The sequence below is a fragment of the Macaca mulatta genome, chromosome 16, assembly GCF_049350105.2.
Source record: "Macaca mulatta isolate MMU2019108-1 chromosome 16, T2T-MMU8v2.0, whole genome shotgun sequence".
NCBI classification, from domain to species: Eukaryota; Metazoa; Chordata; class Mammalia; order Primates; family Cercopithecidae; genus Macaca; species Macaca mulatta.
In genome coordinates, this window is record NC_133421.1 from 61975921 (window position 1) to 61998227 (window position 22307).

The window sequence follows — 22307 nt, forward strand, 5'->3', positions numbered from 1 at the left end:
AAGACTGACATAATTCCCGGCCCAATGGGTACCTAGGCCCGCCCCGCGGTGTGGACCGACCAATGAGTAGGGCGAAGGCCTTAGTGTCTAGCATTCTGGGCCCCTCGGCCGCGCGTTCGCGGCGGGAGATCTTAGCGGGCTGGGAGTTGGGTGAAGTATCCAAGCTGGGCGCTTCCAGCGCTTTCTGTGGCGGGGGATTGAGGGCTTAGGGCAGGGAATGGGAGGGTGTATCGCCGCGGGAGTGCGGAACACCTCCGCCTTGAGGGTTCCCACAGTGACTTGCAAAAGTCTAGTGAGACCCGAGAAGGCTGAGGCGGGACACGAAGCATGTGGTGCTTGTGGTTGCGACGCTCGTGCCGCCATCTTGGGTGCTGGCGGCGGAAACCGGTACCCCAACTTCCTCTCGGTGCGAACCTGGAGAAGCCTCCCCAGCTGTGAGGGACGGTTGCGCCTCGTGGCCCAGGCAAGGGTGCCTTCGCTGGAGCAGTCCCGGAGACGGTTGTCATGAGGGTGGTGGGACGTTGGCGGAACGTTGGTGGTATGAGAGCTGTGGGGTAATGGCGATTTTTGTCATGGTAGAAACACCCCAAAGAGCCCCCCTCACTTGGTCTCCCACGCTGCTTAGTCTTGCTTTTTTTAGGGATGTTTCTCAGTTTCTAATTTCTCCAGTCCCATCTGGTTATATTTCCAAAACATGTTTGTGACTCTCAAACGTTAGTTTACCCCCAGCATCACTTGGGGAGCTTGCTAAACTACGAATTCCGAGGTCCCACTGGAGAGTCTGATTTAGTGACCCTGGAGTGGCGGCCGGATAACCTGCCTGCTGGGATGATTTTAACGCAACTGATGCGAAGACCCCATTTAGGGAATCATTGGGTTGGAGTTTGCAGTGCGTTCCTCCCAGCTATAGGACAAAGAGGTGTAAACTCAAGTCTGTCTTCTTAGAAGAGCCCATTATTTATGGGTGAATCATTAGTCCCTGTACAACTAAGGACAACGCCAACTGATAACTCAGTAAATAATGAGTCCATTTTGTGCTTGCAGTTAGGAGGCTTAATTTGGGGTGGTTTACAGATTAAGTACTTTCACTGTATATAATAAACGTACACCAGCAATTCTTACAAAACTTCTGAGCTAGTTTACCAGTTTCAAAGACTAATTCAGAGAGCATGTTTTACCTATTCCAGACTGGACTCGAACTCCTGGACTCAAGCAATCTTCCCATTTAGTAGGGACTACTGACGCGTGTCTCCCAATAAATATCCGAGTATAAACGACATGAGGACTAGAATTTTGTGTGTTAACTGTTATAACTTAGTAGACACTCAAATACTGAGTACTTGAAGGGGGACTCAAGCAGGCAGGCCTGTGATTTTCCTGTTAAAAGCAGAAATTAACCACACCTTGGCGGATGTACAGTTTTGAAGGATATGGCATGTTACCAATAAAATAGGAGACCATTCAGTCCCCAAAGTAGTGAGACAATGAAGATAAAGACTGGTAGTGTGTAAGAAAGGAGGAAAAATTTAGGTGTGGCCATCAAACTAAAAATAAGAAGGTTGAGAAGGACATATTTTAAAATCATAGCACTGGGCCGGGCACAGTGGCTCACAGTAGCACCTTGGGAGGCCAAGGGGGGAGGATTGCTTGAACTCGGGAGTTCAAGACCAGCCAGGGCAGCATAGTGAAACCCCCGTCTCTACGAAAAAACAAGCTGGGCCTGGTGCCACAAATCTATAGTCCCAACTACTCAGGAGGCTGAGGTGGGAGGATTGCTTGAAGCTGCAGTGAGCTATGATGGTGCCAGTCTGGGCAACAGTGAGATCCTGCCTCAAAAAACAAAAGAAAACATAACATTGAAAGATATAAAGGCTCAACTAAAGTACAGTGTTTAAATACAAGATAATTTTGAGAAGGTGAAAACAGCATACTAAGATTGATCTTTTTTTTACACAACAAATACAGAACAATTTTCAGTCCTAACAGTTCAAACTAAAACTGGACAATCGTTTATGTGAGTTTCCTGCTTAGCCATTTCACAGAAGTGGCCCGAAAAAGGGAAAGAGTTGCAAGGACCAAAGAGAGTAAAGGTGTAGAGACAAACACAATCGCAACAGCAGGCCTAGGTCTGGCAGGGTGTGGGCGCCCAGGATATTTGATACTCCATGGAAGGGAGTGGAGACGACTGTCTTCCATTCTGTCTAGAGTTCCAGATCAAGTCTGAGCAGGTGCAAGCTTTCCCAGAACCTGCTGATTAACCTTGTAAAACCCAGGGTGTGTCCTCCTTCACCCAGGAAGTCACCCCCCGCCCCCCCCCGCTTTCCCCCAACACTCCCCGCTCCCTTTGCCTGGGACAGCTGTTAATAGGACAATTACCCAAGAAGCAAAAGAAGGATCCCATGCTGATGTGTCATCAGTCCCGGTATATCCATTAAATCAGACTGAGAAGACCACTGGAAAAAGTGAGCGCATGCGCGTGGCTCCCTAAGGGAAAGGCTGGCAGCCATTGTAAAACCAGGCCTTGCCCCTGCGACTCCGGGCTGTGCAGGAGAGAGAAGAAAGCAGTGGAAGCCGAGAAGAGGGTTAGGTCTAATGCACAGGGATTTGGGGCCAGCTAACTATAAAACATACACAGAAATCCCCACCCCCACCCCAGGAATAGCAGTGTAGTGTCTACCGACCCAGCTTCCCTCGGAGGAAAAGCTGCTGCTGCCACCAACAGGCACCTCCATCCCACAGTCACCCCAGAGGATGACACATGCCAGGAATCCCCAGAGAAGGGGCTGTGGGAGGGCAGGCTGGCTGGGGCTCCGATTTCTTCTGGAACAGTGAAATTGCTTTTTCCCTAAAAGGGAAACCCAGTCTTTCTGCCATTCTGGTTGCCCATCATCTAAAAATGTCTCTAAGGCCAGGCACAGTGGCTCACACCTGTAACCCCAGCACTTTGAAAGGCCCAGGTGGGCGGATCACTTGAGCCAGGAGTTTGAGACTAACCTGGCCAACATGGTGAAAACCCATCTCTACAAAAAAAAATACAAAAATTAGCCAGGCGTGCTGGTTCATGCCTGTAGTCCTAGCTAGTGGGGAGGCTGAGGTGGAAAGATCACGTGATCCTGGGGAGGTTGAGGCTGCAGTAAGCTGTGATTGCGCCACTGCACTCCAGTCTGGGCAACAGAGTGAGACCCTATCTCAAAAAAAATAAGAAAAAGAAAAACATGTCTTTAAGTGTTGCTAATCCATGTAAGTATTTCTTACTTGGCAACCTCATCTAATCCAGGGGAATAGATTAGATAGATGATTGCCTGAGATTTCCTTACAGTCCTGAGAGATTCTAGGAATACATCATGTCAATACTAAATGTTAGCATGTTTTGCAAAGAAATCAATTAGTTTTCTGGCTAATCCGGACATCTGGCCCTCTCTCTTACATGGTAAACATCAGCAAACTTGTTACCATTAAACCACCAAAAAATAAAGCTATTCTGTAAGCCAGCCTCTTTCCTGTGCATGACTACCACACTCTTAGAAGATTGCTTCTAATCCTGGCTGCACATTAGAATCACCCAGGTGGGGAGCTTGTAAAAACTACCAATGCCCAGGTCCCACCCCACACAAATTAAGACAACCACTCAGAGCAGAATTGGACATCAGTATTTTGTAAAAGCTCTTCAGGTGATTCTTATGTGCAACCAGAGTAGAGAATCACTAGGTTGGAGCAAAAATCCACGTTGAGGTTAAAAAAAAAAAAAAAAAGATTGTGGTAGTACAGGAGCACAGACTGGAATGCTTATCTGATTTTTTTTTTTTTTTTTTTTTTTTTTGAGATGGAGTCGCTCTGTGGTCCAGGCTGGAGTGCAGTGACACCATCTCAGCTCACTGCAACATCTGCCTCCCAAGTTCAAGCATTTTGCCTGCTTTCAGCCTCCTGAGTGTCTGGTATTAAAGGCGCACACCACCACACTTGGCTAATTTTTGTATTTTTAGTAGAGACAGGGTTTTGCCATGTTGGCCAGGCTGGTCTCAAACTCCTCACCTCAAGTGATCTGCCCACCTCAGCCTCCCAAAGTGCTGGGATTATAGGCGTGAGCTACTGCACCCGGCCTATTTGACTTTTAGGATGTGCTCATTCTCAATCCTAAAATGTTCTTTCTTCACCTCTACAATGAAAATATCTCATTGTTCCTTAGTGTCTTAGTGTAACATTTTTTGAAGCCGAGTTGAACTGTCCTGTATGTCTTGCTCTATTGTCTCAAACAATACCAGGTAGTGTTCTTTGTAGAGCTCTGTGTGACATGTCACAATCAAGGAGCTGCCATTAAGAGGTGGGAGGAGTGGATATTTTGGACTTACAGCTGGGTTCGAAAATCTGGCTCTGTCTTGTACTAGTTGGGCCATCCTGAGCTAAATGGAGATAACAATATACATATTCACAAATCTTAAAACTCAGGTCATGTGTATAAAGCCATTCATGCCCGCGGGAAGAGCTGAGTATAAGGCACTGTCTTGAATAATCCTGTCTTCACCTACCCTACAACTTTATCTCAGAGAAAGTTATCTCAGAGAAAGCCAAAGGTGATGAAGAAATGAGAGCTGTCCTTAGAATGGTCTACTAGAAGCCTATCCTACAGACAGAGCATGGAAGCTTTAGTTTTCTCTCTAGAGGATGCCACCAGCACACACTTCCACACCTCATATTCCACACACACCTCCCCCTCTTGACATTAAGCAGGAAGGATAGAGAGAGGCTGGTACCCAAGGGAGCTGTTTCTTCTTGTCACATAAGAACAGATGCTGAAATCCTAGGACAGACAGCACAGAAATGTGGCAGCAGGAGGGTGACTCAGAGGAAATGAAACGGTCTCCCCTTCAAGCTATACCAAGGCCCAGAGGAGAACCTCCTTTGAATCACCTGCCTCCTGGGACTCCATAGGGCAGGGACCAATTCTGAGTGCACTACTTAACAGGTTCCAGCTGGGTAGGGATGTGCACAGCCTACCTCCCCACCCTACTGTACCTACCTGAAGGGAGCAGAGGGCAGAGAAACGTGAAGGCTGCATTCTTTTTGAACCCAACTTGGCTTCTTCGAGCTGGGGAGGCTCTCCCGCCGAGTCTGCTGCTGCACGTGCGTGCTTCTCATGTGCTGCCAGCCTTAAACTGGAAAGTCCTCTTAGGGTCATGCTCTGTGGAAGACACTGTCCCAATACTGGACACACATAGCTCGCATGTTTACGTAAAACCGCATTAAAGGTGCACTTCAGGATGTGTGGGGAAGCGGGTGTCATGGAGAGAAAGAAGTTCTGGGGTCTCTGTTGAAGGAGTTTGGGGAGGGGTTATCATTGGGGAGAATCTTGTCCTTGAAAAGTTGAACTTGGCTCTGAATTTACTTATTCACCACTACAGTTAAGATGTAAAGAGATGCCGGGCGCGGTGGCTCACGCCTGTAATCCCAGCACTTTGGGAGGCCGAGGCGGGCGGATCACAAGGTCAGGAGATCGAGACCACGGTGAAACCCCGTCTCTACTAAAAATACAAAAAACTAGCCGGGCGCGGTTGTGGGCGCCTGTAGTCCCAGCTACTCGGGAGGCTGAGGCAGGAGAATGGCGTGAACCCGGGAGGCGGAGCTTGCAGTGAGCCGAGATCGCGCCACTGTACTCCAGCCTGGGCGACAGAGCGAGACTCCGTCTCAAAAAAAAAAAAAAAAAAAAAAAAAAAAGATGTAAAGAGATTTTATGGGCCAGGCACTGTGGCTTACGTCTATAATCCCAGCACTTTGGGAGGCCGAGGCAGGCAGATCACTTAAGGTCAGGAGTTGGAGACTTGCCTGGCTAACATGGTGAAAGCCCGTCTCTACTAAAAATACAAAAATTAGCCAGGCATGGTGGCACACGCCTGTAATCCCTACTACTTGGGAGGCTGAGGCAGGAGAATTGCTTGAACCTGGGAGGCAGAGGTTACAGTGAGCCGAGATCGTGCTATTGCATTCCAGCCTGGGCGACAGAGCGAAACTCCATTTCAAAAAAAAGAAAAGATGTAAAGAGATTTTAAGAATGGGAACAACAAAGCTGGGCACAGTGGCTCACGCCTGTAATCCCAGCACTTTGGGAGGCCAAGGCAGGCGGATCACCTGAGGTCAGGAGTTCAAGACAAGCCCGACCAACATGATAAAACCCTGTCTCTACTAAAAATAAAAAAGTTAATCAGGTGTGATGGCTCATACCTGTAATCCCAGCTACTCAGGAGGCTGAGACAGGAGAATCGCTGGAACCTGGGAGGCAGAGGTTGCAGTGAGCCTTCATCATGCCATTGCACTCCAGCCTGGGCAACAAGAGTGAAACTCCTTCTCAAAAAAAAAAAAAAAAAAAAAAAGGCAATAACAGTGGTAGAGGTGGGGGTGATGAGAACTTTGTGGTTCCTAAGCTTCCTTCCCCAGCCTGCTCCTCTGATTCCTATCCCCTTGGCCCCTCTCCAGTGCCTTCCCATCACTGACCTGTGTAACTGACTGCTTCCCCACCTCGCCTGTGGAACCAACCAGCCCCCTAACTCCCCTATCATCCCAGGTCTTCCTCTGACCCTTCTGGAGGCTGCTGGTCTTTTATGGTGGGTACCATATGCCAAACAGAGGCTGAGAAATTCTCCTGGAGGTTTTTTGGTGCTGTCTTTGTAAATATGAGCCAAAAAAAAAAAAAAAAAAAAAATGGACTAGCTCACAGAAATATTAAGACATCAAAATAACCAAATCAGTATTTTTTAAAAATAACATACCCAGCATGACCATTGACATAACTTCTGATGATCTGGAATCCGAAGAAATAAAATGCCCAAGTACTGGATCTTTTCGCTGCCTGCTGTATCAGATAGTGTCATTATGTTCCCTGTTATAACTGATAGCCTGCAAGGAAGGTTCAGATGTCCCTCCTAAGTCATCATATAGGGAGGGTCAGTAGATGCTTCCTCAGATGTCTGCATGGTCTGCTTCCTCCTTTCCTTTAGCTCTTTGTTCAAATGTCACCTTCTTAAAGGTCTTCTCAGAGGACTGTGAAAATGGCTTTCTGGCTTGCCTGTCCCTGACCCTTCACATTCCACACCCCATTTCTGCTCTATTTTCTTTGCAGCACTGATCCCCAACTCACATAATATTTACTTTACCCATTTGTGTATTATATCTTGCACAGAAACGCATGCGTGTACACACACACACAATTGATTATAAGTTCCATGACAGCAAAATTTTTCTTTTGTCTACTATTGTGTCCCAGTGGCTAGAAAAATATCTGGTACATACAAAGCACTCAATAAATATTTGTACAGCACATAAAATATGCCAGTCTTGAACTCCTGGCCTCAAGTGATCTGCCCGCCTTGGCCTCCCAAAGTGCTGGGATTACAGGTATAAGCCACCACACCCAGCCAATATGGTATCATTGATAGGTACATTTTAATTATTATTAGTTAAAATGTGGTATTTGTGAATATTTATACATGATCTCCCTCATCCTGAATTCCTTTATTCATTTACTTCACAAATGCTTATTAAATATCTGTCATCCACCAGGTGCAGTGGCTCATGCCTATAATCCCAGCACTTTGGGAGGCCGAGGCAAGCAGATCACAAAGTTTCTTACAGGGCTTGGTGATGACAGATTTTTTTCTGGTTTTTTTTTGTTTGTTTGTTTGAGACGGAGTCTGGCTTCGTCACCAGGCTGGAGTGCGGTGGCGAGATCTCGGCTCACTGCAACCTCCACCTCCCAGGTTCAAATGATTCTCCTGCCTCAGCCTCCCGAGTAGCTGGGATTACAGGCACCTGCCATCACCCCCAGCTAATTTTTTGTATTTTTAGTAGAGATGGGGTTTCACCATGTTGGCCAGGCTGGTCTCAAACTCCTGACCTTGTGATCTGCCTGTCTCGGCCTCCCAAAGTGCTGGGATTATAGGCGTGAGCCACTGTGCCCGGCTGAGCCTGGGAGTTTGAGGCTGCAGTGAACTATGATCACACCACTATACTCCAGCCTGCCTGGGTGACAGAGCAAGACCCTGTCTCAAAAAAAAAAAAAAAAAGAAAAGTCACATTCATTCGTTCTCACAGGGCTCAAAGTCTGGGCGGGGAGAAGGAACACTTGTAAACAAACTAGTAAAGGCTGGGAATGGTTCATGCCTGTATCCCAACACTCTGGGAAGCTGAGGTGGGAGGATCACTTGAGCCTAGGAGTTCAAGACCACCATGGGCAACATAGTGAGACCTTGATCACCCTCTGCCTCCCCCTCCCCCTCCCCTTCTGCCTCCTCCTCCTTCTCTTCCATTCTTTTTCTTCTTCTTCTTTTTTTTTTTTCTTTTTTGAAACAGGTTCTCACTCCCATTGCCCAGGCTGGAGCACAGTGGCATGATCATGGCTCTGCAGCCTTGAACCCCCAGGCTCAGGTGATTCTCCCACCTCAGGCTTCTGAGTAGCTAGGACTACAGGTGCACACCACCCTACCTGGCTAATTTCTTTGTAGTTTTAGTAGAGACCAGGTCTTACCATGTTGCCCAGGCTGGTCTTGAACTCCTGGGCTCAAGCCATCTGCCCACCTCAGCCTCCCAAAGTGCTGGGTTTACAGGTGTGAGCCACTGAGCCCAGCCTTGAGACCTTGTTTCTACAAAAATAAAAATAAAAACAAAATGATCTGGGAGTGGTTGCATGCACCAGTGGTCCCAGCTACTCGGGAGACTGAGATGGGAGGATTGCCTGAGCCCAGAAGGTTGAGGCTGACGTGAGCCGAGATCGAGCCACTGCACTCCAGCCTGGGCAACAGAGTGAGACCATGTCTCAAACAAGCAAAATTAGTAAAAATAATGTTTAGAGATTGAGAAAAGTGCAATGAAAGGAAGAAATAGGAACTGAGATAGAGAATGTGACAGGAGAGACCGATCAAGTCAGATATGGTGGCTGTCAGGAGGACCTTTTGGTAATGATATTTCAGCAGAGGCTTGAAGATAAGAAGGCTTGATGCATTCAGTGAGGAAAACCCCATTCTGTAACCATCTAGGGTAAGTGACTGTGGTCCACAACATAAGAGGGCTTGAAGAGAAGAATAGGGAAGAAATTTTGAGTCAAAAATCTGGGTTCTATTCCCAGTCAACTAGCTGTATGGTCTTGAAAAGGTGACACAACCTCTGAGTCTCTCTTTCCTTAAAATGAGGGTCCATTATGCCTACCTCACAGGTGTGGGCTATATTAGATAACGTATGTGAAGGTGTCAAATGTAAAATACATGCACAGTGTTTTTACCAGTAAATGCATACGTACCACTAACATACATATCACTGGGGTGTGAATTTTCCACTTGCCAGCATATCCTGAAATGAGAGCTTGTCTTTGGTACACTTAGACCAAAGAAACCAAAACATGCTGCAAAGCCCAATGTCATTGGTGGAGCATTTGTGCTGCTGGGCGTCTGTCTTGCTTTTGATGGTGCCATATCTGTGTCTTAGGAGAGCCTGGGGAGGTGTCTCCGCGGCCATGGTTCCCTTCTGCAAGTAGTGAGAGAGGAATGGGAAAGCCTCTTCACAGAGGAGTGTCCCCAGAACTGTCCTCATGTGCTCTTGCTTATAGACCCTGTCCCGGAGATCTAAAGGGTGATCTGACATATTTGTCCCCATGGTACCTACCAGAGGTCAACAGAAAAAAGTGGGCTTTGCTTGTGTTTGCTGCTGGCCCCAGGACAGCCTACAGACACCGGTGCACACCAAAGCCACAGGCCGGAGAGCAGGCAGAAAGCAGGACGAGGGCTGGTCTTGGGGCACCCTGAAGATGCAGAGTTCGGGGCTGTAAGGGACTCGGGAAGGAGCCAAGGAGAGAGGGAAAGGAGAGGTGGGGGAAGAAGAGCTGGGGTGAGGGCGGGAGGGGAGAGCGGGGAGAACGAGCAAGAGAACGGGGCCCCGAGGAAAGGAAGGCCACGCGCGAGAGGGGGCCACGGGGCGGGCGCGGAGGCGGGGCGGCGGCGGCGGGCAGGAGGCGGGCGGCGCTGTCAGTGCGAGGCGGCGAGCGGAATGCAGCGGCCCGAGGCCTGGCCACGTCCACACCCGGGGGAGGGGGCCGCGGCGGCCCAGGCCGGGGGCCCGGCGCCGCCTGCTCGAGCCGGGGAGCCCTCGGGGCTGCGGGTACGGAGCGGGCGGGAGCGGGGGTCCCGGGCGGCGGGAGCTGGGCCGGGACGGTGCAGGATTGAGGGGAGCAGCCAACTCAGAACTCGCGCGCCCAGCGGCTGGGAACTTTGTGTCACCCCTGACCGGCCCCAGGACCCGGGAGGAAAAGTTCGTCCCGGCGCCAACCGGCGAGGAGGCCTGTCCTGAGTCCGTCGGCGCGGGGCTGAAGTTCTGGGTCCGTTTGGAGCGGGGGGTGGCGGGTGAGTTGCGATTCCGCGGGGAGGGTAAGGAGTGGCCTGTCCGTCCCAGACTCGCCTCCCATCACCGGTGGGTGATGGGCATGCTGCTGGAGTCCACCCGGGCCAGGGCCAGGGCCTGGGGGCGCGCTGAGAGCGCAGGTCCAGCCCGGCCAGGGATCAGCTGGAAGGAGGAGGCTCGGCCCGCTGTCCCCCCCGGCCCAGGTTCTGTGATACACTCCGACTCGGGCTCTGGAGCAGTCAGTGCATGACAGAACTTGGGCCCGGAAGGACCTTCTGCACCCAACGGGCACAGCGCCCACTCGGGGCCTGCAGTGGAACATCTGCCTGGGAGTGGAGTGGGCACCTGGGTTGGCCCATGTGGCACAGGGTTGGGCAGAACCAGCTGTGGACCTTGAGGGCTGGGGTTGCTGGAGCCTGAGGGTGTATCCTAGGGCCAGCAGATCCCATAGAGACAGGGTGTCCACCTTGAGCCAGGGGCCAAACAGAACTCTCCTCCCCGGTGTCAGTTGCAGGAACCTTCCCTCTACACCATCAAGGCTGTTTTCATCCTAGATAATGACGGGCGCCGGCTGCTGGCCAAGGTAACCTCTGACCCCACCTGTGAGGGACACAGTTCCCATCCAGCTGACACTCCTGTCTCAGGAGAAACTCCACTGTGGTCTCTGTGACTCAGGGCAGCTCAGCTTAGACCCCTCCAGAAGTCCTTCTCATCCTCCTGCCTTGTCAAGGTGCTGCTCCCTGAAGTGAGGGGTCTCCCCTGTTTCTACTCATGTTCCCTGAAGTGTTTCCTCATCATCGGTACTGGCCAGCTGGACCTGGGCATGGGAAGTTTCTGCCTAATGGATCAGTGGAGTGTTGAGCCTGGGACCCAGGAGTCTTAGTCCCCAAACCCCTACACAAGCTCTTTTGTTCTTTGGGGTTTGTCTCTAAACCTCCTCAAAACCTCCACTTTTGTTCTACAGCTTGGTAAACACTAAGGATTTAGCCTAAGGAGTCTAAGGATTTAGAACCAGATGGGATTTTAGAGACTGTGTAATACAACTCTTTAATTTCATAGATGAAGAAAATGAGGTGTAGAGAAGCTAAGTGAATTGCCTGAGGTCACAAGTATTAATATCCTAACAGATCCAAACTCATATTTTATTTATTTACTTATTTAATTTTTTCACTTCTCCCATTTCACAGGTTTCACAGGCAAACTCAGGTTTTTTTACATTAAGCTCAAGGTGGTTTTCACTGTACCCCCATTCAATTATCTGTTATCTATCCTAGCAAACACGGCCTAAAATAATCCAAAAATAAATTTCTGCTGTCAACACAATTAATTGTAGTGGAACTACAGCATCTGCATTAGCTATGAAATGCATTATAAGGCCGGGCGCAATGGCTCACACCTGTAATCCCAACACTTTGGGAGGCCGAGGTGGGCAGATCACTCGAGGTCAGGAGTTCAAAACCAGCCTGGCCAATATGGTGAAACCCTGTCTCTACTAAATATACAAAAAATTAGCTGGGCATGGTGGTGGGCGCCTGTAGTTACAGCTACTCAAGAGGCTGAGGCAGGAGAATTGCTTGAACCTGGGAGGCAAAGGTTGCAGTGAGCCAAGATCGCGCCATTGCACTCCAGCCTGGGCAACAAGAGAGAAACTCTGTCTCAAAAAGAAAAAGAAAAGAAATGCATTATAAGGCCAGGCGCAGTGGCTGATGCCTGTAATCCCAGCACTTTGGGAGGCTGAGACGGGTGGACCGCTTGAGCCCAGGAGTGCCAGACCAGCCTGGGCAACATGGCAAACCCCATCTCTACAAAAAAAAGTATGAAAATTAGCTGGGTGTGGTGGTGTGCGCCTGTAGTCCCAGCGCTCGGGGAGGCTAAAGTGGGAAGATCGCCTGAGCCTGGGAGGTTGAGGCTGCAGTGAGCCATGATCGAGCTACTGCCCTCCAATCTGGGTTATAGAGTGAGACCCCATCTCAAAAAATAGATTTTCTGTTTGTTTGTTTGTTTGTTTGTTTGTTTGTTTGGAGCTGAAACTTTTCTGTTTTTATGACATTCAGATAAGCAGCGGCCAGTAGGGAGCTGGCTAATCTGCCTGCAGATTGAGTACTAAGTGGCAAAATCCACATCCAGAAAATTGAAAACTGAGCTGACCACACCTTGCCCCAGCAGATGGTCAGAGGTGGATCAGCAAGGCCAAAGCCTCTTGCTCCCTACAGATTAAGAAACTGAGTAAGAGAAAGAGGCTCACCATTCCCAAACAAAAAAACATTAATTTAGTTATGGGATATGTGCGAGGGATTGTTTCTTAGATATTTAATCTTCACTATAACCCTGTCTGCAGTCAGACCGTCCTTACTGCTCAAACCCAGCTTTGGCCTCACAACTGTGAGATGTTGGGGAAGTTACCTGACTTCTTTTTTTGTTTTGTTTGTTTGTTTGTTTGTTTTGTTTTCTTGAGACAGAGTCTCACTCTGCTGCCCAGACTGGAGTTCAGTGACGCGATCTCGACTCACTGCAACCTCTGCCTCCCGGGTTCAAGTGATTCTCCTGCCTCAGCCTCCCAAGTAGCAGGGATTACAGGGGCCCACCACCATACCCGGCTAATTTTTTTTTTTTTTTTTTTTTTGAGACAGAGTCTTGCTCTGTCACCCAGGCTGGAGTGCAGTGGCGTGATCTCGGCTCACTGCAAGCTCCGCCTCCCGGATTCACGCCATTCTCCTGCCTCAGCCTCCCTCGTAGCTGGGACTACAGGCGCCCGCCACCACGCCCAGCTAATTTTTTTGTATTTTTAGTAGAGACAGGGTTTCACCGTGTTAGCCAGGATGGTCTCGATCTTCTAACCTCGTGATCCGCCCGTCTCGGCCTCCCAAAGTGCTGGGATTACAGGCGTGAGCCACCGCGCCCTGCCTTTTTTTTTTTTTTTTTTTTTTTTGTATATTTAGTAGAGACGGGTTTTCACCATGTTAGCAAAGCTGGTCTTGAACGCCTGACCTCAGGTGATCCATCTGCCTTGGCCTCCCAAAGTGCTGGGATTACAGGCATGAGCCACCATGCCCGGCCGTTACCTGACTTCTTGATGCCCCAGTTTCCCCATCTGTGTAATGGGGATAATAAAGTAGCTGTTGTTATTATCATTATTATTGTTTAAGAAGGTGTGCTGGTTTTGCCATCTTTCCTGTAGACTCCGGGTGCTGTAGAATTAGTGTGCGCTAGTGACCATGCCAATCCTTAGCACGCTGCACATCTGCTGAATGTACAAGATCCTCCAAGAAACCAGAGGGGACTCCAAAAGCAGGCCTCAATATCCCTCTACTTTTTGGGACTTTCTTTGCTCAGAATTTCTTTTGGAGGGGGCGGAGCATGGTGGCTCACGCCTGTAATCCCAGCACTTTGGGAGGCCAAGGCAGGTGGATCACCTGATGTCGGGAGTTCGAGACCAGCCAGACCAACATGGAGAAACCCCGTCTCGACTAAAAATACAAAATTAGCCGGGCGTGGTGGCACATGCCTGTAATCCCAGCTACTCAGGAGGCTGAGGCAGGAGAATTGCTTCAACCCAGGAGGTGGAGGTTGTGGTGAGCCGAGATCGTGCCATTGCACTCCAGCCTGTGCAATAAGAACAAAATTCCATCTAAAAAAATAATAATAATTTGTTTTGGAGGAACTAGTGAGCCAACAGGCCTAGGGTGCAGTAATGGAGAGATGGGGCAGGGAAGCAGGATCCCGCTTGCCCAGCACCTAATCTTTCCTGCTCCCAAATCTAGGGAGGATCCAGGCTGTGTGGAAAGCTATGGTCCCTTCTCCTTCCCTTTCTCATAGTATTATGATGACACATTCCCCTCCATGAAGGAGCAGATGGTTTTCGAGAAAAATGTCTTCAACAAGACCAGCCGGACTGAGAGTAAGTGTCCCCCTCTTTCTCCACCAGACTATCAGATGCACACTGTCATCTTCTCCAACTGGACACATCTGTCCCCATCAGCCTTGCACACCCACAGGCCATTTCCCTTTCTTCAGAGGCTTTTTGTCCTCTCCTTCCCAGGTGTTCTCTACTCCCTTCCTCCAGGGAACCTCCACTCCCTGTCACTCTCCAATCCCCCTGACTACCTATCCCCCCAGCATCCCCAGGCCTCTCTGTAGCTGAGGAGGCCAACTGTATTGTGGTCCCAACCTGAATCTGGTCCCAAGGTGCTGCACAGGGTGGGAGCGTGGACAGGAGGTAAACTAGTCAACAACTGGGCTTGTTGACTCCTTGGCCTGAGGCAGTCCCTAGAAATAGAGTATCGATAAGGGGAAGGACATGGGGCAGCCTAATGGTAGTGTCCCTAGTGCTATCTTTCCAAGGGTTCTCTAGAAAGGGGAGAAGGAAATAAGAGGAAAGTCACAGAGTCATAGTTGAGGAGGAAGGGCTAGGCTGGGACCAGGCAAGGTGGCCAGTACTGAAAGCTCCCTCCATTTCTAGGTGAGATTGCATTTTTTGGGGGTATGACCATCGTCTACAAGAACAGCATTGACCTCTTCCTATACGTGGTGGGCTCATCCTACGAGAATGAGGTGAATTCAGGAGGTTGGGGCAGTAAAAAGGGCTGTCTATGGGGAAATGTTATCTGGAATCTGGGCTTGAGGCTGGGACCTGGAGGCTCACCATTGGACCCCTCCTGCTAGGCTCCATGAGGTAGAGGGGGGCAGCAAGAAGGGTTCTTTCTGGGACAATGTGTATCCTCGATAACCCTTAGTTTCCTTGGGAACCAGGAATGAAGTCATCACTTCATCTGCAAGGGAGGCTTTGTCCTTCTTAGACATAACTAGAGAAAGATACACTAAATGTCTCCCAGTGGAGAACTCCAGTTTCCCAGCCCAGACACATGGAAGTTCCCTCTAATGTCACACTGCAGTCAGTTTCCAGCCCAGGCCTCGGAAAAGGGAGAACTCTCCATTGCTGCCCACACAGGTGGGCTCCAAGTGCTTCCTTTGACCTTCTCAATCTCAAGCTCTCTTGTTTTCCTCCTCCCGTATCTGCCCATCCCAGCTGATGCTCATGTCTGTTCTTACCTGCCTGTTTGAGTCTCTGAACCACATGTTAAGGTGAGTGAGGTTCTCTGCCCTCCAAGGCCCCATCCCCCAGGCCCTGATATGTCACAGGGCACTTCCTCCCTGTTTATCTCCTGAGGTCCCCACAAGACTAAGACAATCTAAAAAGAAAAGTTCATAGTTGACACAATGAACCAAAGTAGGGCTATGCTATAGCATCTAACCTAGTTGTGAAACGCATTCGGGGTCCTGTGGTGGGTGCCGGCGTGTCAAGGCACAAAGTATGGGAGGTTGGACGAGGTGGGGTATAAGGAAGCAGAACTGCCCTTTGCTCAGGAATGCCTTGCACAGGCTCTGTGCTCACTGCCCTTCACATTCTCCTTCCCAATCCTTGTTTGGTGAGGGGTGAATGAGACAGGCTTTGGAGAGTGGGGTCAGCCTCACCTAGGCAGGGACTCAGTTCCTCCCAGCCACAGGGAGGCTCAGGAGCTTGTGTCCACTTTCAGGAAGAACGTGGAGAAGCGCTGGTTGCTGGAGAACATGGACGGAGCCTTCTTGGTGCTGGATGAGATTGTGGATGGCGGGTGAGGAGGGGACAGTCAGGGACACTCACAGCAGGAGTGCCTTTGGGAGTCATCAGCCCCAGATGGCACCCAGCATGGCCAGAACTCTGACCAACTTTTCACTCCCTTCCCCCAGCATATGCCCAGGGATCCCATTCCCCTACCCCTTCCCCTTACTAGCACCCCACCCTAGAAGATGGAAGTTAATTTCAATGTTAGCCAAAGTCAAGCCAAACAAAAGAGTAACCTGATGTCAAACAATGGGAGACTATTGAATAGGCAGGGTTTGGGGAAAATCCAGTTTGGTCTCCAATGCCCAGGGGAAGCACTGGCACAGATGCTGACCCTCTCTGGAAGGACTTCAGACAGTCCCACCAGCCCCACATGTCCTGCTCTTAGGGCTCAATTCCAGCACCAGCTAGATGCGTGACCTGGGTCAATTACTGACTCTCCCCCAGCCTTACTTTCTCCATCTTTAGGATGGAGGTAATAAGGAATTGTAGGGGTTAAATGAGAAAATACATGTGAAGCTTATGGTTCTCATTCAATAGATGTTGCCTCCTATTGGTATGCTAGTATATTCTTAGGAAGTTAGGAGCTCTTTTAAAAAAGTTGGTTCGTGAATTTCCATCAGGGGACCAATATTGAGAGAGAAAAATTCTGGCTTTGGGGAAAACAATAACAAAAATTTCTATTTTTTTTTTTTTTTTTTGAGACAGTCTCACTCTGTCGCCCAGGCTGGTGTGCAGTGGCCCGATCTCGGCTCACTGCAAGCTCTGCCTCCCGGGTTCATGCCATTCTCCTGCCTCAGCCTCCTGAGCAGCTGGGACTACAGGCGCCCGCCACCGTGCCTGGCAAATTTTTTGTATTTTTAGTAGAGACGGGGTTTCACCATGTTAGCCAGGATGGTCTCAATCTCCTGACTTCGTGATCCGCCCGCCTCGGCCTCCGAAAGTGCTGGGATTACAGGTGTAAGCCACCGCGCCCGGCCTATAGAAATTTCTTGAGCACCTTAAAAACATACATGCCTCTATCATTACATCATTTTATACATTACGAAACAGGCTCAAAGGTTCAAGTGACATGCCGGAGGTCATTCACACAGCTAAGGAGTGGCAGGGCCAAGATCTAAAACCATGTGCATAGTTCCAGGGGCCATGCTCTTTCCACAGCACTGTACTGGACTGCCTGGGGCATTAAAGAATGCCTCCCCTCTCTATAGCCATTAACTGCCTGCTACTGCTAGGCTTCCTGCAGAATTCTGGGACCCAAAAGTGAGTGGGGTAATGCCAGGTATTGGGGAGCCAGAAGCATATACAATTTGGTGAACGCTCTTGAAGGAAAACTTTACACAAATACACACAAAACTACAAATGCAGAACCAGATGCAGGGCTCTGGATGGCTTGTGCAAAGGAGGATGCCTGAGGTATAAGCTTCACAAGCTTCCCGTCTCTGCCTCTGAGGAGTTCAGTTTCCTGCCAAGAAAAACTGGGGAAGCGCCAGTCGGGAGGCAACGCCTAAACTGGAGCCTTGGCCTGGGATGCTCTTTATGGATTCCAGGACCCCCGGCTAGGAAGCCTGGGACCTCAGGGTGCTCAGCCCAAGGATGGGGCCTGGAAGAGGCTCCCAATAAATGTTTGTCATTTCCAGTGATTTAGTAAAAAAGAAAAACAAAGCTTCTGCTCTGGAGGAGTCTCACTGGGTAAGGAGGTGCACTCAGATCCTGTCATCTTTGTCCTGCCGCAGTGACAGGCCCTCACATCCAATACCCTGTATATAACCCCAAGGCCTCATGAAGGAGTGCCTGCTCTCTGAGAAAAGCTACAATATTTGGGTCTACCAAAAGGGAAGTTTTTTTTTTTGTTTTTTGTGTATGTGTTTTCTTTTCTTTTTTTTTTTTTTTGAGACGGAGTCTCACTCTGTCACCACGGCTGGAGAGCAGTGGCACAATCTCAGCTCACTGCAACTTCTGCCTCCCAGGTTCAAGCAATTCTCCTGCCTCAACCTCCTGAGTAACTGGGATTACAGGTGTGCGCCACCAAGCCTGGCTAATTTTTTTATTTTTTTTTATTTTTAGTAGAGACGGGGTTTCACCATATTGGCCAGGCTGGTCTCAAACTTCTGACCTTGTGATCCGCCTACCTCAACCTCCCAAAGTGCTGGGATTGCAGGCGTGACCCACTGTACCCGGCCTAAAAGGGAAGATTTTTAAAAAGAGCTGTTTTTTGGTTTGTTTGTTTTTGGTTTTTTTTTTGTTTTTTGAGATGGAGTCTCACTCTGACGCCCAGGCTGGAGTGCAGTGGTGCGATCTTGGCTCACTGCAACTTCTGTCTCCCGGGTTCAAGCAATTCTCCTGCCTCACCCTCCCGAGTAGCTGGGATTACAAGTGTGTGCCACCATGCCTGGCTGATTTTTGTATTTTTAGTAGAGACAGGGTTTTGCCATGTTGGCCAGGCTGGTCTGGAACTCCTGACCTCAGGTGATCCACCTGCCTGGGCCTCCCAAAGTGCTGGGATTACAGGCATGAGCCACCGTGCCCAGCCTTAAAACAAAGCAAAACAAAACAAAACAAAACAAAACTTTAAACATGTTTAAAGTAAAAAAAAAAAAATAGGAGGAAGTTGGGGAGAAGGTAGATGCTGATTTTTGGAGTTTCATTTCTTTTATGCAGGGCATGACCCCATGCCATAAAATAACAGTGCAACAAGATAAGAACCCCCAGGGCCTCCCTTCCTAAGTCTTTTCACAGGGAATCCAACCCTATATCCAGAAGGTGAAGTGAACTTTCAAGAGCTCTGAGTTTTGAGAGTCCCTGCTTTTGACATCCTGATCATTCTAGACCAGACTGTTTTCATCTGGTTTGGAAGATTTTGCCCAGGGATGACAAAGCGTGTGGACCACTGGGTTGAAGCATCAAAGAATCAGAGCTGAGGGTCCTCCATGCTGAGGGAGAGTTCTGACTTGAGGGCTATCAGTGGGAAGGGACCTGGAAGGTGGAAGTGTTGCAGGATGCATTGGGAGAGGGAAGAGGCTTGGCAAGGAGAGGGGGCAGAGGGGAGGATTGTGCCACTGATTTGCCTCCTGGTTTTTCCTCTCATCTCATAGTGTGATTCTGGAGAGTGACCCCCAGCAAGTGATCCAGAAGGTGAATTTTAGGGTAAGAGTCTTCTTGCACACCTTCTCTTTTAGGCTGCCCTTCCTGTCCTTCCTGGACATGGGGCTGCCAAGGCTGAGACGGTAGAAGCCCAAGCTCCTCTAGCAGAAGACAACGACTGGGCTGATATACTTGTTAGGGGTGGGATGAGCAGCAGTTTGTGGGTGGGATGCCAGTTAATGGAAGAGATCTTCCTGTCCTCTCCCAGGCTAGGAGCACAAGTACCTTACCTCTTCTCTGGTAGGAAGTACGGACTGGGGAAATAAATACATCCTCAAAGAGGCACCAGGTGGCTGCCTTGGCCTTGAGGTTGGGGGTCAGGGGTATGGATAGAACCTCCCTACCTTGTTTGGCTTTCTCATGTCTGGATGAAACCTTTCCTCCCATCTTCCCTCACCCTCCATGCACCATAGCACAATCCCAGAAGTCCTGGCTTCCAAATGACAGGCTGCAGGACTTCTACTAACCAGTCACACAGGTGCAGCTCTGAATCACCCTAACCACTGCATCACCTCACCCATACCCCCAAGCCCCTTTCCTTCACCTCCCTGACCCAGGACCCTCATGCTGGCTCTACCCCACCCTTTGACTCTGCTTCCTTACAGGCAGATGATGGCGGCTTGACTGAACAGAGTGTGGCCCAGGTAGGCCCCCCTGCATCTGCCTTGGCTAGAAATGGTCTAGAGAGATACCGGGAGCAGAGCATCCTAGGGGGACCCAGTGAAGCTATCAAGTCTGAAAAATCAGGGGTGCAGGAGGGAAGGGATGAGGCAGTGACAGGTCATATCTTGGAGAGACTCGCTGGAGGCCTCTGGGCTCTCCAAGTTGGGGGAGCTGGGTACTAATGGATGGATGGGCGTGTTACCATTAGCCCACCTCATCTCCTGGCTTGGTTTAGTTGGATTGAAACTAGGATGAGCGGCCTACCTTGGAGATGGCTGGGTCACTTGTCCTCCCCCCAAAAAAAATCTGGGAACTCAGGCCTCTGATGCGCCCTCTACAGAAACCTGGAAAGGGTGCCAAATAGGAGTTTGGCTCCTAAACCCTGTCCTTGCCATTTAGGGTACACGCTGGGATTATTAAGGGACTCTCAAACCCATGATAGGATCTGATTTTCCCCACTCATCACTTGTCACCTTGCCCCTGAATGACCTGGCTATGGAAGAACCTGCCACAATGTTGCATGGTCCTATCTGGAGGTGCATGCAGAGCAGGAGGCCAGGGGGAGGTTCCTGACTCTGAAGCCTGATCTGTTCCCCAGCTGCACAAACTTCCTGCTAGTTCAGGATGACTGTCTTGACCTCTCTTCTGTCTGCCTGCAGGTCTCTCTGCTCAGACTAATCCTGCTTGTATGGAACTTCCTGCCTTGGCGCTAACTCCTTGTGCTGTGGTGGCCTTACCGAGATGAGCCTGTGCTGTCTCGTGTGGAGTCCCAGGTGTGGCGCCCATTTTCCTGCACTGCCCTTAACATTCACTTTGCTTCGCCCTCCCCTCTGATTCCCTATGTTTCCTTATACCATGCTGGAATGAATGCAGCTACAAGGCAATTTTCAGGGTGGAAAGAGGGTAGGGAGTAATGAGCAGAGCAGATAAGAACACGGGTGCTCATGGGAGTCATCCCAGGATACATGTTCAACCTTACCACCTAAAGCTGGGTGACCTAGGGCAAGTTACTCAACCTCTCTGGGCCTCACATAACAGGACCCTCCTCATGGAGTTATGACAATTCAATGAGCCAATGCATGGCAAGCTCTTAGCAGGGCTCCAAGCAAGTTAACACATGCTGAATAACCATCAGTATTTCTCCAAAGGGAGAAAGAATGAAAACAGCATTTTTAATGGAATTCTGGAGTAAAAACAAAGCAAGCTACAGGTGGCCAATGGGCGATAAAATGAGGACAAAGTTAGATTCCGGCTAGGAGAATCAGGGGAACCCTAAGCCACTGTCCCCAAGAGAGGAGGGAGATTGTGCAGGAGGAGGAGACAGACACAGTGTTCCCTCCTTCTCTAGAAGGGAATGAGGCTGAGTGGCTGAAGGGACAACCTACCTGAGGGACACACCTGGTGTCCTGTCCCCCTCTCCTGCTTTGGCATTGTGCATGCGTGCGTACACTTGTATGGATTTGTGTAAGCACTGGTCTGAGACTTTCCACCAGGCATCCCACCGCAGGGTCTGGCCGGCCACCCTTTGCCAGCTATGCCACATCAGCAGTGGGTTGGGGTGGGGTGTTGAGGACACATTGCCAGTCATGGCCAGAGCTAGGGGTTTGCTGAGGCGTCAGCACAGGGAGTGTCACGCCTCGGCCCCATCTCTGCCTGGACGTGGCACTGTGGGCGGGAACTCTCATGGCATGACAGCGGGGAGACAGGCTGCTGACACACCCACGCTGCAGATGCAGGAGCCAGAGGTCTGGGCAGGCTTGGCCCTGAGGTGGGAGCTGGCTGCAGCCGGTTTCCTCTGCGCTTTCTGACTTGAAGGGTTGGCCGCGTTTAAGCCAAGCGGAGACAAGATGCTGCCACCTAGTGACTGGGGGTTGCAGGGGCGCTTAGGGAAGGTGGGCTGTGGACCTCCCCATGACTGTATGTGGAGGCATTTGACATTCTCAATTCTCTCTCAACCTCCCCACCCCACCCCAGGTTCTTCAGTCTGCCAAGGAACAAATTAAATGGTCCTTATTGAAATGAAGGCTGTGGATTCAAGGCTCCCTGCCCCCCAGACCATTTCCCCAATCCTGGCAAAAGCCCAGAGATCCCACGGTCAGGAGAGACCCCTCTGCATCCCCAGGTCCCTCCCGGAACTGATTCCTAAGGTCTCCAGCCAGAGATTCTGAGATGCAAAGGTTTGGCCTCAGGAGAGTCACCTCTTCTCACTGCCTTGGCCTTAACTCATACCTTAGGCATTCCTGGCCCCAGGGCCCTAATAAACCTGCTTTTGTCTTCTGCCAAGGGTCTCCTTCTCTCTTGGCCTAGGAAGTGTGTGTGTGTGTGTGTGTGTGTGTGTGTGTGTGTGTGTGTGTGTGTGTGTGTGTGTGTGTGTGTGTGTGTGTGTGTGTGTGTGTGTGTGTGTGTGTGTGTGTGTGTGTGTGTGTGTGTGTGTGTGTGTGTTTTCAGATAAAGGCCCCTGCACTTCCTGTGGCTCGTCGTGGGGATATCCAGTACCACGGTGGGGCATGTCCCTGTGGTT

General features: G+C 50.0%; 1 protein-coding gene, 1 long non-coding RNA gene and 1 other non-coding gene across 10 annotated transcripts; 2 read left to right on the plus strand and 1 right to left on the minus strand.

Annotated features, from left to right (window-relative positions):
- Positions 1-114: 114 nt before the first annotated feature.
- On the minus strand, positions 115-8748 carry LOC144335640 (uncharacterized). The gene is made up of 2 exons (XR_013406635.1): positions 8606-8748; positions 115-1589 (listed from the first exon to the last, which is right to left on the minus strand). It is a non-coding gene; the product is annotated as an uncharacterized LOC144335640 (long non-coding RNA).
- COPZ2 (COPI coat complex subunit zeta 2) lies at positions 4635-22069 on the plus strand. 8 transcript variants are annotated; one of them, XR_001440397.2, is made up of 10 exons: positions 10001-10137; positions 10886-10960; positions 14194-14275; positions 14837-14928; positions 15404-15459; positions 15912-15989; positions 19075-19126; positions 19729-19767; positions 20446-20559; positions 21761-22069. XR_001440397.2 is itself a non-coding variant. In XM_077968589.1 (9 exons), exons 1-9 carry the CDS (start codon positions 4635-4637, stop codon positions 21806-21808), a joined length of 534 nt encoding a protein of 177 aa, XP_077824715.1. In that variant the 3' UTR covers positions 21809-22069. The 8 variants fall into 8 exon arrangements, 6 of the variants coding, with proteins under 6 accessions (XP_077824715.1, XP_077824716.1, XP_077824713.1 ...); XM_077968589.1 differs by lacking the exons at positions 10001-10137; positions 20446-20559 and adding an exon at positions 4635-4646; XR_001440398.3 differs by lacking the exon at positions 10886-10960.
- Positions 10564-10650, plus strand: MIR152 (microRNA mir-152). Its single transcript, NR_032424.1, has one exon. It is a non-coding gene; the product is annotated as a microRNA mir-152 (primary transcript).
- Positions 22070-22307: the final 238 nt, after the last annotated feature.